At 47.1% G+C, this 14,666-nt stretch overlaps 2 protein-coding genes across 2 annotated transcripts; one reads left to right on the top strand and one right to left on the bottom strand.

The window, feature by feature from the left end:
• Positions 1-2,022: 2,022 nt before the first annotated feature.
• LOC139113646 (uncharacterized) lies at positions 2,023-5,448 on the top strand. Its single transcript, XM_070674940.1, has 2 exons — positions 2,023-2,810; positions 3,251-5,448. The coding sequence occupies exons 1-2, from the start codon at positions 2,766-2,768 to the stop codon at positions 3,503-3,505; spliced, it is 300 nt and encodes a 99-aa protein (XP_070531041.1). The 5' UTR covers positions 2,023-2,765; the 3' UTR covers positions 3,506-5,448.
• Positions 5,449-6,402: 954 nt separating this feature from the next.
• Positions 6,403-11,920, bottom strand: Hey (Hairy/E(spl)-related with YRPW motif). Its single transcript, XM_070674944.1, has 3 exons — positions 11,355-11,920; positions 10,723-10,937; positions 6,403-8,267 (listed from the first exon to the last, which is right to left on the bottom strand). Exons 1-3 carry the CDS (start codon positions 11,918-11,920, stop codon positions 7,861-7,863), a joined length of 1,188 nt encoding a protein of 395 aa, XP_070531045.1. The 3' UTR covers positions 6,403-7,860.
• Positions 11,921-14,666: the final 2,746 nt, after the last annotated feature.

The raw sequence follows: 14,666 nt of genomic DNA, 5'->3' as shown, positions 1-14,666 counted from the left end.
CAACGAATCCAGTTGTAATATATTAGAATTATGCCAAAAAAAAAACAAAATTAATTGATTTAATGTCCGAATGTAATAACGCGCGCGAAGCGCGTCTAGTAAAAAAAAAAAAAAAAAAAACCTGATAAGGCGTGATTGTCGGCTCGAGATAAGCGCGAGTCTCGAAGGAGATTCTTTCAGGGGCCGTCGAACGATTAAATAACCGAAGTGCACTTGCGATTCGAATTACGGGGTATGGGGAGGAGGATGAGGACGGGGGTGGCGAGCGATCCCTTTCACGGCCGGCTCGCGGCGACGCGCTCGCATGTTATGACAATTATGAGTTTTCCGTGGGGCTACTCGGGGGTGGCACGTGGCCATCGACGTGCGTCGGGGGTGAGGAGGCCGGCGACGCGTGCCGCCGCGTGAGAACGGCCGCGCTCACACGCGTCACACGCACACGAGACGCACGTGTGTGGCGCGCCGCAAACCGTGAGAGAAAAGGAGAGACGAGCGAGGGAAGAGGCACCCGGGATTCATTCGCGCTCGTTCTCGACTTCCCGATGCAGCCTCTGAGAAGCATCGATTAAATTTCATTCATGTGCGCACGGTCATTCACATTGTTTAATCCGGTCAGAGAGCGGTATAAAATAACGTTTAGATAAACACGATTTGCTGAAAAAAAAAAAAAAATAGTTGGCATAGTAATAACGTTTCACGTAACATAATTTGCGTTGAATACAGTCGATTAGATACCTTTTCTTCAAATGCAGAGAAACGATGTGTACAGATATGATATGATTTAAATTACTGCGAGTGAATATGAAAGAGACATTCACATTTAAAGCGTAAACGCGAACGAATTTTATTTCACGTTGCGGATATAATTAAAGTGCTGGCATTTCGAGATTAAAAAGCAAGAAAAATAAATTAGCAAGATAGCCATTATTATAAAATACAATTTTTTAATATATGGTAATTGGAATGTTGCAAGAAATAACTAAAAAGAATGAAAATTAAATCCGTGACGATTTACTAAAACGTGATAAATCTTTTGTGCCTGGCAAATCATAAATTTGCTACACACGTACTTTACGGCACACGCGTAAATATGTCGAGTCTAATCGAACGAAAGCATTATGATAAAACGTCGGCGAGTGTCGTCGTTTTTAGTACTTTATCTCAAAAATTTTTTTTTTTTTTTAATATCAGGAATCGTTTCGACTTATATACCCGGCAACGTCTCGCGAAACGCTCTCCATATTTGCATACGTGTGGTAGTGCACGTGCGATCGCACGTGCACGCGTACGTACGAGCGCACGCCGACTCGTGTTGGGTCTTCGGTCTTACGCGTGTTGCGACGTGCATTTATGCGGCGCAGGTGTCAAGATTCGTCACCTAGAAACTCGATAAACAGATCACGAATGCGATTCGATGGGTCCACCGGCGAGTGAAAAATTTGTTGATTACATACGATTAAATTGGTAGTAACGTTAAACTTGAAAATTACATCCAATCTTCTCGACGAGACGTGAAGAAAGTAACGATGAGCATAGGCGGACGTAATCGAGAGCGCGGCGGGTTGATTTTGGGCGATTTAATCGACCGGAGTCCAATAAAATTATCGGCGTTCCGTCGATCAACGTCTGCCGGTGGACTTTCTCATTCAATCATTCGTGCATTAATCCATTTCGTTCTTATTCTCGCTTGTATTCCCCACGGGCCATTGAGCATTCGTTTCTGTCCCGTCGCACGAGTGCATCGCGGAGCCCGCACGTACACGCGTTATTCTTCATCCGAATTGTGCATTGATTAATCGGCGCCCCATACGCTTCGGTTGCAAATAGATGGGACCGTCTTAATATTTCCATTTGTTCCTAGTACTTTATTTTCAATTCAATATTTAATTTTATCAAATAGATTTTGTTTTACATCTTTTTTTTTGCGAATGCAAACGGCCATGCGGATTAATAAATCTAATTTCATAAATTTGATTTGAATAATTTATCTTTTTTTTTTTTATTAATTATTTCTCTTAATAATGAATGAAAAGAGGAAACAAATGTTCGGGGAAGGCCAGATAAACGTCAGCTTGGTTGGAAAATAAACACGTAACGCATTTTTTTTAATCTAGCCGCGCGATAAGAACGGATTTAGAAACAAAGTTAGACGCGTAAAGACGCAATCTTCTTCAGAGAATTTTCTTTATCGCGCCGATAAGCGGCTGCGAGATACGTACGCGGGCGAACGCAATTTGCAAAGTGCGCGTAAACGTCCATTGCGCTTAAGAGCGTCAATTAAAATCAATCCGGTCGGAAGGGCGGCGCCGCGAGTGGAAATTACTGTTGCGTAATTACAAGCCGGAGGTCGGGTCTAATTAGTTGCCATCTCCGCAAGGGTTAACCGCCTCGAGCGGGCGATCCGCACAGGCCGCGAACGCGGAGCGGAAGTCTTTCCGCGTCGCAGGGGGTTGCGTCGCTCGGGGATGATCGTGCGGGATCGTGGTGGAGTAGTACGGACTACGGAGGCGCCAGCCAGAGTCGGGGTCATAAATGGAGAGGCGCGGCGTGCCCGTGCGGTACTTGGTCGCGTGACGCCGTAGCGTTCGCATCGATCTGATCGCGGCCGGAACGTAGGCGGACCCGTAAGGGCGGACAGAGAGGCGCGCACGGGCCGAAAATCAATCGCCCCGGCGCGTGTACGGATTTCCCGCGACGAGAAGAGAAACGGATCCGACGACGGTTCTTCGTCAGGGTGACCAGAGAGAAACGGACGACCTTCCACGATGCTGAAGAAGTTCCTTGGGAAGTCCGGTCGCAGGATCTTGCGGGTAAGCGGCACCGCTTTTCAACCCTCACCCCTCTCGAGCGCGCCTATGTTTTTCCTCGACCGTTGTCCGCGAGAACGACCTAATTTCCGCGCGAGATAACGCGCGGCGATCCGAATGCGTTCACAGCCGGTTCCGTCCGAACGCCGAATCTCGCGTCAGATTTCGTGCGAGCCGCGCACGTCGAAACGTTCATTTGCACACGGTGCACCGTTTGCGTCATTTCACCCGGGCGTAATATTTCGCGTGAACTTGTATGGTCAATTATCGCGGATCGATGTTCTTACGTGATTTCGTGGCGTGACTCCAAGTCGGCGGATAACTATCGCATATACGTGTACACGTAACACGACCTTTCCACAACGGAGTGCACATTTTTCCTCCCTATTCCCCTTGCACTTTTGTTCAATTATTAATTTAAACGACGTTGTTCCTCGCTGCAGGCGATTAAAAAGCTGTCGACCAAAAGCATCAAAGCCAAGAAGACGTGCAATCCCAGTTCCTGGCATACAGCCATCCCGGACCTCGAGACGGCCTCGCTCTCGTGGTCTTTGCCGTCTCTGGATACCAAAAGCATCGACACGTACATGACGTACGTGGCCGAGACCCAGGATGACTGCGTGTCCAACTGTTGCTGCTGCGACGAGTACGAGGAGAATCAGAGGAACGAGAACAGGGAAAACGAGATGATAATCTAACGTCCATGCCGCTAGGCGACCTCACTTTCCTCCCCTCGCGGCTCACTTGTTTCGCGATCGAGCCCGCCGGCGATCATCCCCAAGAGGGTGGAAACGATTCGCCCGCGCGCCCGTTCGAAATGAATAACTTTATCCTTACGGTGAGTACTCGGACGCTTTTATCGCCCACCTCACCATTACTTTATTTTCTCGCAACCGGCGCAACAGCCGTACCAAAGAAAATAATTCATCAGGGACCTGCAGCTCGCGGTTAAGGGTTAATCGCGATCCCTCCACGATCCGTTCCAAGCAAACGAGTACACGAGGACGAGTGCTTTCACGTGCTCCCATATCTTTCGACAGATACGCGCACCGGGAAGATGGAAGATGCTCCGCGGCTGGACCTCGGATTATTGTATTATAGATCCCCTTGGCGTATCGTTGGGAGATAAGGACACGGAAGAGAGATGACTTTTTTTTTTCTTTTTTTTTTTTCCTTAGCTAGTCTTCCAACTCGAAACTTATTTCTCAGCGCTGTGTATTTTTCCGCAGCGCGAGTTCTACTCATTTCGATCTCATTTAGCGTTTTTAATTACGCGAGCTACAAGTATCTCAAGTACTTATTTAATATCCACGTCGGTTGTAACTGTAACGATTAAGTTAATCCACTTGGCGGTCTAACGTCTCCGTTTCTTTTTCTTATTTTTTCTTACTTCGTACCGCTTCTGCCGTCGTACAGGAAAACCGTGAAAACGACAAGACGCTTCGCACGTCATCGTCTCTTTTAATATAGAAAATAGCAATATGTGACGTAGTACAAAAGAAGATATTAAAATATATATGTACATATATATATCGCCTAGCACGGAATTTGGTGGGACTTGAACCGAGTTCCGTCGTCCACGCGATTTTATCATATCGGGTCTAACTCGGATCGCTATTTTACAATGTATACTGTTTTCGGTGTCACAAACTGTTTTTTTTTTAAGCGATCGATTACTCATTCCGGCGGTTGTTCGTGTCCCAGACACCTCGCCGCTAAATAATTTATATCTCTAATTGTAAGCCCCGAGATTTTCGGGGGACGTTAAGCTAGCGATCGCAACAAGTAGCGTAAACTTTAGGATGTCGAGAAAAATTTAACTATTAACTTTTTGACGTTACTGTGCACTGAACGCACGTTTTTCCGCGTCACTCGGCCGTATACGTCGACGTATCAAAGCGCGTAAGAGATTCAATCGATCTGTTCCGCAGAATTGCATTTCCGCTATTTATCGGGGATACAAAGATCTCTGAGGGAAGATTCGATTTTTCTTTCAGCTCGACGTCGCTGTCACTTTTATGCCGTACAATTGTCCCGTTTCAACACTTGACACGGTCAAGGTGCGTCCGTTAGATTAATTAGCTAACACAACTGACCGTCTCAATGCAGACTCGCTGGACATTTTAATTCTAAAAGAAAAACGTTCTAGTTTCTGTATATGCTGAGAAATCGATATTACGCAAACGACTATTCTTCTGCAAAAATTATTTTGTATTTATCTTTCAAGTAAGAGTTTTAAGGGTACTTACGCAATAAGTCTCACTGGCCTGATCACTCGAACCGAGTTATTCTATCCTCGATCATTTCCCGGCACCCTTGCTCAAAGCGCGCAAAGTCGATCTCTTCACTAAAAAGTAGCGAGATACGTTCCCATTCTTCCTACGGGTCGATTTAAAAAAAAAAAAAAAAAAAAAAAAAAAAAAAAAGGAAAGCTTTAATGACTTATATCTATGTATAGACGCAGAGTTTATATATAAATATATATATATATGTATGTGTGTATATATATGAAAAGAGGAATCTTAAAAAAAATAGATGTGTAATATGGATGATGCGTGTTGATATACTTTATCGTCTCGATAAGGCTGTGACTTTGTAAAGCGGATGCGAGTGTCGAAAAATAAAATGGTTTTATTCACGATCCCGGACATGTTTCCATGACCCTCTCATTGATCGCCGCGGCATGTGCGGAAGTATCACACGAGCGCGAGGGTACGATACGTCGCAAGACACGCCGCAGTCCTTCGTTTGAATTGGTAATGATTATCGAACCGCGCGATTTTCTCATTACGGCGGCGTAACGATCAGCTTACCCGAAGAAACGTGTAATAAGAGTCGGCTGTAAGTAGCCACGCGACCAAAGCTATAGCTTTCCGCCGTAATTCCACGTCGTTTGTAATAACGTTTTAACGCTGTTGCTCCACTTTCGCGAACCGTGTCTGTACAACGATAACTCGTACTTAAACTCGATAACGATTTTCGCGACAATTTTCATTCGCTCACTTTTAACGTTGCTTTTATCGTTCACCGTCGCACACGCGTAGTTACATTTCGCGGTCTTTACATTTTCTTCCGCCACTTTATCTTCGAGAGAGTCGTAGTTTCCGTTCAAAGCGAACACTCTCTTAAGAACCTCTTAAAGAGATTTCCCGGAGACTCTCTCGAGAAGATTTTCTTGGAAATTTTCTTCAGATTTTCCTCGGGATTCGCTTAAGTAGCGGTATAATTACATACGACTCTTAAGAGCGACTTGATGATACTTTTTAGAAATAAATTAATTACTTTGCGAACGATCTCGAGCACGTAGCGTTACTCGATCGTGTTTTTCCTCTCGAGTGTCACTCGCGATTTTAATGTAGGTCATCCTGCTCGCGCCATCGGCTCGGAAAACGACCGTTTTCCGTTTCGACGTTAATCCGACGCGTCGAGTTTTGACGGGAGAAGCTCCACGTGGGCGCGTTTCGCGCAATTATGCGCGCGTGTGACACACAGATGAGGTTTGTGCGTAACGAGCGCCTGCGAACAATGGGCCGCACGTGGCCGCGCATTATCGTCGATAATTCCCGAAAATTGGGTTTTGTCTCGTGCGAACAAGACGCGGGGACAAAGGCGACCGTTGGTCGCAGTTTTTGTTAAAAAAATACAGAAAGAGGTTGCGCGGACGCACACGCGAGCCGCGTCGCGAGTCTAATGACTCGCAAAACAGGTTTGCGAACGAGAAGGGCCGTGAGCCCTGCATTGTTCTACGAGAATATTCCGCGTTTGTCAAAGAGAATTTTGCATGATAAAAGGAGCGGAACGGTAACCCTCGTCTCCTCATCCTCCTTCACGTCTTCTCGAAACGCGCGAATTCTCGGTCCGTAATTTTGCCGGTTTTCCCGCAAAACGTTCAACGTACTAATGTCCACTCGTTTGCCAGGCACGAGGTAACGAAGCAGAGCGAGATAAGGCGTATGTTTAGACAGAATCGAACGTTCGGAATACGATATAATCGATGAAAACGTATTCGCGTAACACGATTCGCCGTGTCTCTTGAGAAGCTACCTCAACGTCGATTATCTAACCCGCTAACGGGAGCGCCGGACATAAAGTTCGCGTTCTCGTTTCCTACAATTTGCGCGGATTAGCTGATTCCCAGGAAACGTGTTATTGATTGAACTTCTCAGAGGAAAGTGCAAAAGAAAAAAAGTCACACATGCGACAAAGTTCTATATTTGTGTTGCCCGTGTTATCGCATTATTACAAAATCGTTATTGCAAAAATACTTGGATCTCTCGCACACGTACGTAGGGTAACGCGTATAATGGCACATTGCAAATGCGTATGACGACAGTTTTCTCCTTTTCTTCTCCTCTAATTTTTTATTGCCGCCGGACTTTGTACGCTCGCGCAATCCGTTTATCACGTCGCGACGACGACAAACGAGAGGCGACGCCGCAAAAAAATCGCGGTGCAGCTCGTTACGAGATATTATTACGAAAATTCTCATTATTTACAATCGACATATGTACAGCTCGTATATACAATTTTTCATTATTAATAAATACTTTTTTTTCTTTTTTTTGTTTTTAAGTTAGGTACTCGCATGACTATCATTATCTCACTCATTGAAAATACATTGATATATTAATTAGATCGCTGTGGAAGTTCCTGAGATACGTTCGGAGTGTCAAAACGTACAAAATTATGTATATCGCGCGTATGAAACCTCGTCACTTACGCTGATCTTGTTTCGTGTCGTAACGATATCTACTCGTCGTAAATATCACAAATTGTATAAACGAATCCTTGAAAAAGAAACGATCAACTTATCAACGTGAGTGCGAGTGGACGCTATAATTAAATCTAGAGTGTCAACTAATCTCGACGGAAGAGCGGCATGTAACTTACGTAATAGATACATTTATGTGGGAGTGCTCGATCCAATGTCCAGTTATTCGTGTGTAAAGTTGAGTTGTACGGAGAAAAAAAAAGAAAAATTGTGAAATTACGTCAAAATGTTATCTCCGCTCTTGCGTCGAGCCCTCTTCGATCGCGCGTCACGGGTTCACGGTCAGTACGCCAGTTCCGCTCCCCAGGGTCGATAGGGTTTCCCGTGCTGCTGCTGAGGATATTGAGCCGGGTACTGGCCCCAGCCGAGGGTTCCGCCGCCCAGAAGCGGCGGCATGGTGCCTGGACCGGGCGGCATTCCGGTGGAAACTGTGCTCGGCGGTTCGTAGCTACTGGCCGAAGAGGTGGACGTCAATGTTGTCGGAGCCGAGGGCACCGCCGAGGGCACGGCGGACGGGGGATGCTCGCGATGGAAGCTCTGCAAGTGCGACAACAGGCGCAACCGAAGGGGATCTCTCTCGTCCAGGCCCTCCATGGTCACCAAGTAACGGCCTACCTCGGCGGCGCACTCGCCCCAGCCCACCGCGTGGTAATCCATCGCCAGCTTCGTACTATCGTAGCCCTCCGGACCTGCAATTAATTATTACAACGACTATCACTTTTACGATCGCAATGAGATATAAATATTAATCCCAGCGTTTAACTCCGTTTACGTGTATTTTATAACTTTAAAGTGTACGGTGAGGAAAATCTTAGAGATGAGTTTATAAGCGAAGCTCCGACGAACGATCTTGGTAGCTATTAACGCAACTTTGAACGAGACGGAAGTCGAGTCGACTCAAAGTTAAATTAGACTTCAACTTGTCCGTCGTCGACTGCTTTAAGAGACGTAAAAGAGGTGCGATATTTTTAACGGTGTACGAGGATAAGCACGTGAAAAATTGCAATTTTCTCTTTCTTTTTTTTTTTTATTTTTGTAATTATTCATAATTATTTTAAGATTTTTATTCTTCGGGTTTCAAGCTACTTTTGAAAGCGGGGACAGATAGCCCGAAGAACGGGCAGGTGTCTAGAGATGATATCGTCGATTTTCCCGAATCACGTTACGGGCGGCACGCAGATTGACAACGTGGAAATGCATCTGCGGACGAAGAGGTCCCTTTGTGCACTTTTTGGTTTTCGCGGCTCAACAATGGCCCGGCATACGTGCACCGAGGCGAGATGGGCGCCTTGGCTTTCGTAGCAGGCGGCTCATTGTGTATAATATGGAATGGGACAGGTAGCGTGGGAATCGTTTAGACCCCCATAGGCCGACCTCGCAGGCTTCATGCGAGATATACACGCACGTACGCACACCACCAACCGAGCGAAGTATGTCCCACGTTATTATGCAAGTTCTCAGACCGCCCTATGCAAACATCACTTTCGGAAGAAAAGCTATTGCGTATCGCACGGCTTTCGTACGTCAAATCATTGCACGATCGATCATCGTTACAGCCTCGATAAGTGGCCTCGAAAACTTTGGAAATATCTATATAAACGGGACTCGTTCGGAGTTTGCTTCATATTAAAAAATTATATATATTATAATCTATATGTATATAGTAATATCGCATGAAACATCAACAGGCATCAAACTTGAAATATTAAATTCGACAAAATTTTCCTGCTAGATTATCTTACAAAAATATATATATATATATTTTTTTTTTTTAAATAATGTTACTTTATAAAATATAAATTTATAATTAATAAGACAACGTTACCGAGTATGAGATAAAGTCGCGAGCGTGGATTCTCAAGTATTACGCATATTTCGCAAAAACGTCGTTCTTGTCGGTCGAAGTTGCCGCGATCGTTTTATTTGGCGATATTTAATTTAATATCGCTCACTTTCGGAGGGATGGGTCGTGCCCCTCGCGTGCATTTACAAATAAGACGGCCGCCGAGCATGCATACACGCACGCACGAACACGCGTGGTGGTGCGGTGCGTGTCCGTGCACGCTTATGCGTAGCTAGCTGGTTTCCCACAGGGTTCGACATCTGCCCCAGGCCTGATCCGCCGCGCGCCTCCCTCGCGAGGGGTGCCGCGCGGAACACCTCATCCCCGGGCCCGCCGCCACCAATCGTGGGAACACCACTTCCAGAGAGTCGTTGACTTCCTGTGCTTCCCACAGGATCTACGCGCCCGGTCCAGCACCTGCTCGCGTAGATCCCGTTTACAGTCGAGTTTTCTCTTCTTGGCCGCCACGGGAAACCATATGCCACTTCGTTTCGCGATTTTCTCCGCGCCACGTCGTTGTTAAAAAATGTTAATCGCGAGCAGTTAACAATTAAAGTTGACAAAAAAAAATATTTTTCTTTGAGAATATGTTTTTAATTAATTTAAAAGTTAATTAAATTTTTTATACCTTCACGGTTGCATTTGTTTGCGTCGTTTGCATTTCTCAGAGCACGTGAATAATTAGAGAAGGTATAAAGTTAGACGGGCAGCCGTTCGGAGTACTAATCTTCGAAATCTCGTTTACGAATCTACGCTGGGAATGGTTCTTTCGAAATCTGCTTAATAAGGAAACGCAGAGGCGACAGATGGGCGTTCGGTTACGTAGTTACAGTTAGCGCTGCTCGCTCTTACGGCCAACAGGTGTCTTCCGGTAGAAAATAAAAGGCCGATATATCGCCGGCTAACAGAGAGACGTAATAATGGCGTAAGAATCGAATTGACGTGGAGAGGCAGCCTTCCTACACGCCGCGGGATCGTTAATGAAGGGCCCGAGGAATCTCGGCCGGGCAAAAAGGGGTGTTTCACCGATCCCGGAGGATCATCTTCGAGTTCCGCTACGCGTTTGCAACGGGAAAGGGCGTTTTTTTTCCGGATTCGAGGATCTTATTACACCGTTACACCTTTCGACGTGCATTTTCGTTACGTAACTTTCCTGCGAGAAGCGATTTATCTTAAATTATTCGCTATGATTTTTATTGTATATTTTTATCAAGGGTAATTAATACGAAATTTGGCAGAACGATTTAATTTAAACGCGTAACTCTGGTCCATAGAGAGGGTTGAAAATGATTTGTGCTTACCTTTATTGCGAAGCGTACGCAGATGCTCGACGGTGAGCTGCAGAATCTCGGCCTTCTCCAGCTTCGCGCTGTGAGGATCTCTCGCCGCCGCCGGGACCAATCTCCTGAGCTCGCCGAGGGACGCGTTGATCCGGTCGCGCCGCTTCTTCTCGATCATTCCCCTTCTGCGTTTCCGCGACGCGTGCTGGCATGAGTCTCCGCCGGGCGAGTTGCATCTGCAACGAGAATTTCGAAGAAGGGTTGAGAAACACAACGGGCGTAAAGACGTTCTCCTTTGTTTCTAATTATTCCAGTCGGCGGGGCAAGCGGATTTGTTTTAATTACACATTGTCGATCGACGTTCGCACGACGCGCAACAACTCGCTCATTAATTGCGGCCGCGTTGAAACAATGCCGCCTTGATTGCGATTTTATCGCGAAACAAAAAGACTGCAATATGTCACGACTCCTACCGGCCGACAATGCCCGGAAAGTAATTGTTTTAGCGAGTTTAACATTAAAAATAATTAATTTATAATATTTTTTAGATCTCTGTATCGGAGGAACGAAATATCTGTTTGATTAAATATTGGAAAACTATGATAAAAAAATTAAATTACCCAATACAAAATTAAAGTGATAAAAATACGTACGGTTCTTTGCCGCTTTCTTCCGAGAACACGTCGTCGCAATCCGAATCGCTCATGGTTCTCTTCAAATTTCTCTGATGCCCCTGATTCTGCTGCGACTGCTGCTGTTGTTGCTGCTGCTGCTGCTGCGGCTGCGGTTGCTGGCTGTTATCCTGGCTTCTTAATTCCGTGTCGATCTTCAGCTCCAAAAACTCGTGATTCGAGCGCAATTCCGGCATCTCCTGCCGCATGCCGGGTACTTCCTGGTGCCGGGTGACGTCGTGCCTGGACATCTCCTGATGCCTCTGCATTTCCGGATGTCGCAGGTCCGGCCGCTGCATCTCCGGGTGCCGCAGCTCCTGGCCTCTCAGGTCACCGGTGGCGGCGATGGCATGCCGCAGCTCGCCGTGGGTGGCGGGTGGACGCATGTCGTGATGGTGACGCATGTCCGGGTGCTGCGACGGTGGTTGATACGGGGGATGATGCGGCGGCGGCGGGTAACCCCAATGATGACCGGGCGCGCCGGAAGTGATCTCGGAGGAAAGCAGAGTGCTGTTGTCGTCGGAACGTGCGACCACCACCCGCCACATGTTGCATTCGAAGAGGAGAGCGAGAGAGCAAGGAAGAGGACGTCGTCGAACGGAAGAATCAGGCTGAGGATCGATAAATCAACCCTCGCGAAACTTGATGAGGCGTCCTCGACTGATGGCTGAACCGTACGCTACCGCCTAACGCGATGCTCCAACGTCATGACAGCGCGCGGACGAGATTTCATTGCGATCGCATTGCGATAAACGATTGTTCGAGTTCCTGACGAGCGTCCAGGTGTTGACCGGCAATCAGCCAACGCGATAAAATGTGATCGAGCGACACTCACAGCTGGAACTCGCGGACCCTGCTATCATTAGGTAAACGACTAACAGTTTATTTCTAAATAATCGTAAGTGACGAAAACTCGTTGTATCTTCACCAAGTGTTGAACGATTAACCCTCAAGTTTAAAGATAATTGTTTCACGGCGACTAAAGGTTGCGTAACTCGTTACCTCAACGTAGAAAAAAAAAGAAAAAAATAAAAACCACTCGCGTGCAACGGAATCTTGTGGCAGGTCAAAGGTGCAGCGCGATGCGGTTTCCGGACGGTTGAGAAAAGCACTCGTTCCTCCGGGTGGCACTTGTCTTTGATGGTTTATCAGCGCCCACGTGCCGCGGCTGTCCGTGACGCCGCTCGCGGTCGCGTGCGTGCTCGTGAAGGAAGACGCGCGTCTGGCCTCGATACTCTTGGTCCCTGGTCCCGGCCCCGTTGCTGCCGCTGTCTTTGCTGGGCTGCTGGCTCCTGGCTGCTAGTTCCTGGCTACCGCAGGATGTGCGTGTGCACTGGTCGCGTGGCGGCCGACGTATGTCGTGTGCGGGAGGACGCAGGGACGACACACGACCGCGTGGTGTATCGGCGATCCTGGTGGGGATGATCGGAGGTGTGCGCCCTTGGGATGAGGAGAGTGGGGCCCCGCGCGTCCGCCCGAAGCGAAAAGCACCCCGCGAGAGCGAGCGAGAGGGTCGCCGGCGCAAAGGAAACGTAAATCGGGAGGGGCGACTTTCGTGGGAACGTCCGCGGCGACTCGTGTGCGTGCGTGCGTGCGTACGTGCGTGGATGAATGTGCGACCCTTGATTGTCCCGGCCAGATCCTTGCGCTGCACTCGGTCAAGGAGACCGAGGAGGAAGCGATCTCTTCGCCCGTCGGCGGATGTGCGAGAAGAAAGGGACCGGAAACGGCCCTTCTCTACAGTGGCGTGAATTCCCATCGCTTTTCAATATTATCGTTTTCGAGTTACGGTCTCGGGCGCGATTATTAGATATTTTTAACGTGATTAATTCTATATTCGCTGTAAGAAAATTGCACGCGATAATGTCGCCGCGGTTACTAAATTTCGTCAGCGTGGCAATTAATCAATTTGTTAAACTTTAAATATTTATGTGCACGTTTATAAAATTTATAACGGTGCACAGAAATATTATATGTCGTAATCTAAATCCTTGCAAGATTCTTTTACTTGCCTGAGAGGGAAAGAACGAGAAATAAAAACTAAAGGACTCGGTAAGACAATCAGCCCGATACCTTCCACTCAATCTCTTCAAGAGGTGAACGAGCCACCATGAAATCACTCTGCCACCCTCGCGTGGATCAACCCCTCTTAGCCGTTCGCACGCTCGTACATACATTCACGCGTGTCGAGAGTATCGGAAAGGGGAAGGTGTATGAGAGAGAAAGATGAACGCGCAGCGAGGGTACGATCACGATAAAGTTCACATAGGAATCGTACGCGGCACGCGCTCGCATGATTATCGGCGCCTGGGAACGGAGCTGACTAATCGTATCGTTAACTTTTCAGCGGAGATCGACCGGGCGCGATTACGCGACATGAAATGCGGAAAGTAAATTGACAAACCGGTCTGGGAAAAAAATCGCCCCGAACGCGACACGATATTGCTACGAAATTTTTTTTTTTTCTTTTCTTATAATTATTTTAATACCCTACGAGTCTTTTTATTTAACATTGACTCTTGTGCACGTAAAAAGTACTTGATATTTGTAATAAAAAATTTTTTAGCCGGGATATTTTTACAGCGCGCTATTTAAAATAAATAATTTGAAGATTGCAATCACGATGCAAGTTGCACGCGACGTTCTCGCCCTTGCGAGACGCGAGGGTGTTTGCCGAAAAGTTTCGATCTTCCGCTGGATCGCGCACGCGAGCGGGTCGTAAAGTCGATGCGGATTAACGTCGCGTCTCGCGCACAAAGATCGACTCGTCTCCCTTGGCAATTGCATGCGAAAGAATTGCACGCGACGATGATCGCGGCGGGGTGTCGCGGGACATGCCGTCGCGTCGCGTGCGCGCGTATAAACGTACGTCCAGCACACGTCATCGCGCGATCAAGGGCGCGAGAGAGGCAAAAAGGAGACGAGCGGAAGGGAGAAATACAAAAAGTGGATCGCGTGCCCGTCTTTTTTCTCTTTTTTACGCTACGTCCCACCGATCTTCGTCGCTCTGAACTCACGAGAAGTGAGGCCACCCTTATTCCGCGTGGACCCTTCGATGCCCGTCGCCGGAGAAGAAGCGCGAGATAGAAGACGTCCGGTTCTCGCATACATTTTATGAAAAGCTCACGTAAATTCAAATGCTCGAGTTGAATCTCGATGCGAGACCCTCCTTAGACTTTCATTTTTATTTAAATGCGATTTTTGGCTCTCGACGACACGTTTTTAAAGCATTCGGTTCCTATATATGTAAAAAAAAAAAAAAATGAAAACGGTTCGATGTGAGAATAAAAAAAA

Source organism: Cardiocondyla obscurior, linkage group LG03, assembly GCF_019399895.1.
Source record: "Cardiocondyla obscurior isolate alpha-2009 linkage group LG03, Cobs3.1, whole genome shotgun sequence".
Taxonomy (NCBI): domain Eukaryota; kingdom Metazoa; phylum Arthropoda; class Insecta; order Hymenoptera; family Formicidae; genus Cardiocondyla; species Cardiocondyla obscurior.
Note: the sequence above shows the minus strand (reverse complement) of the source record. Positions and strands in the feature narration are given on the sequence as shown.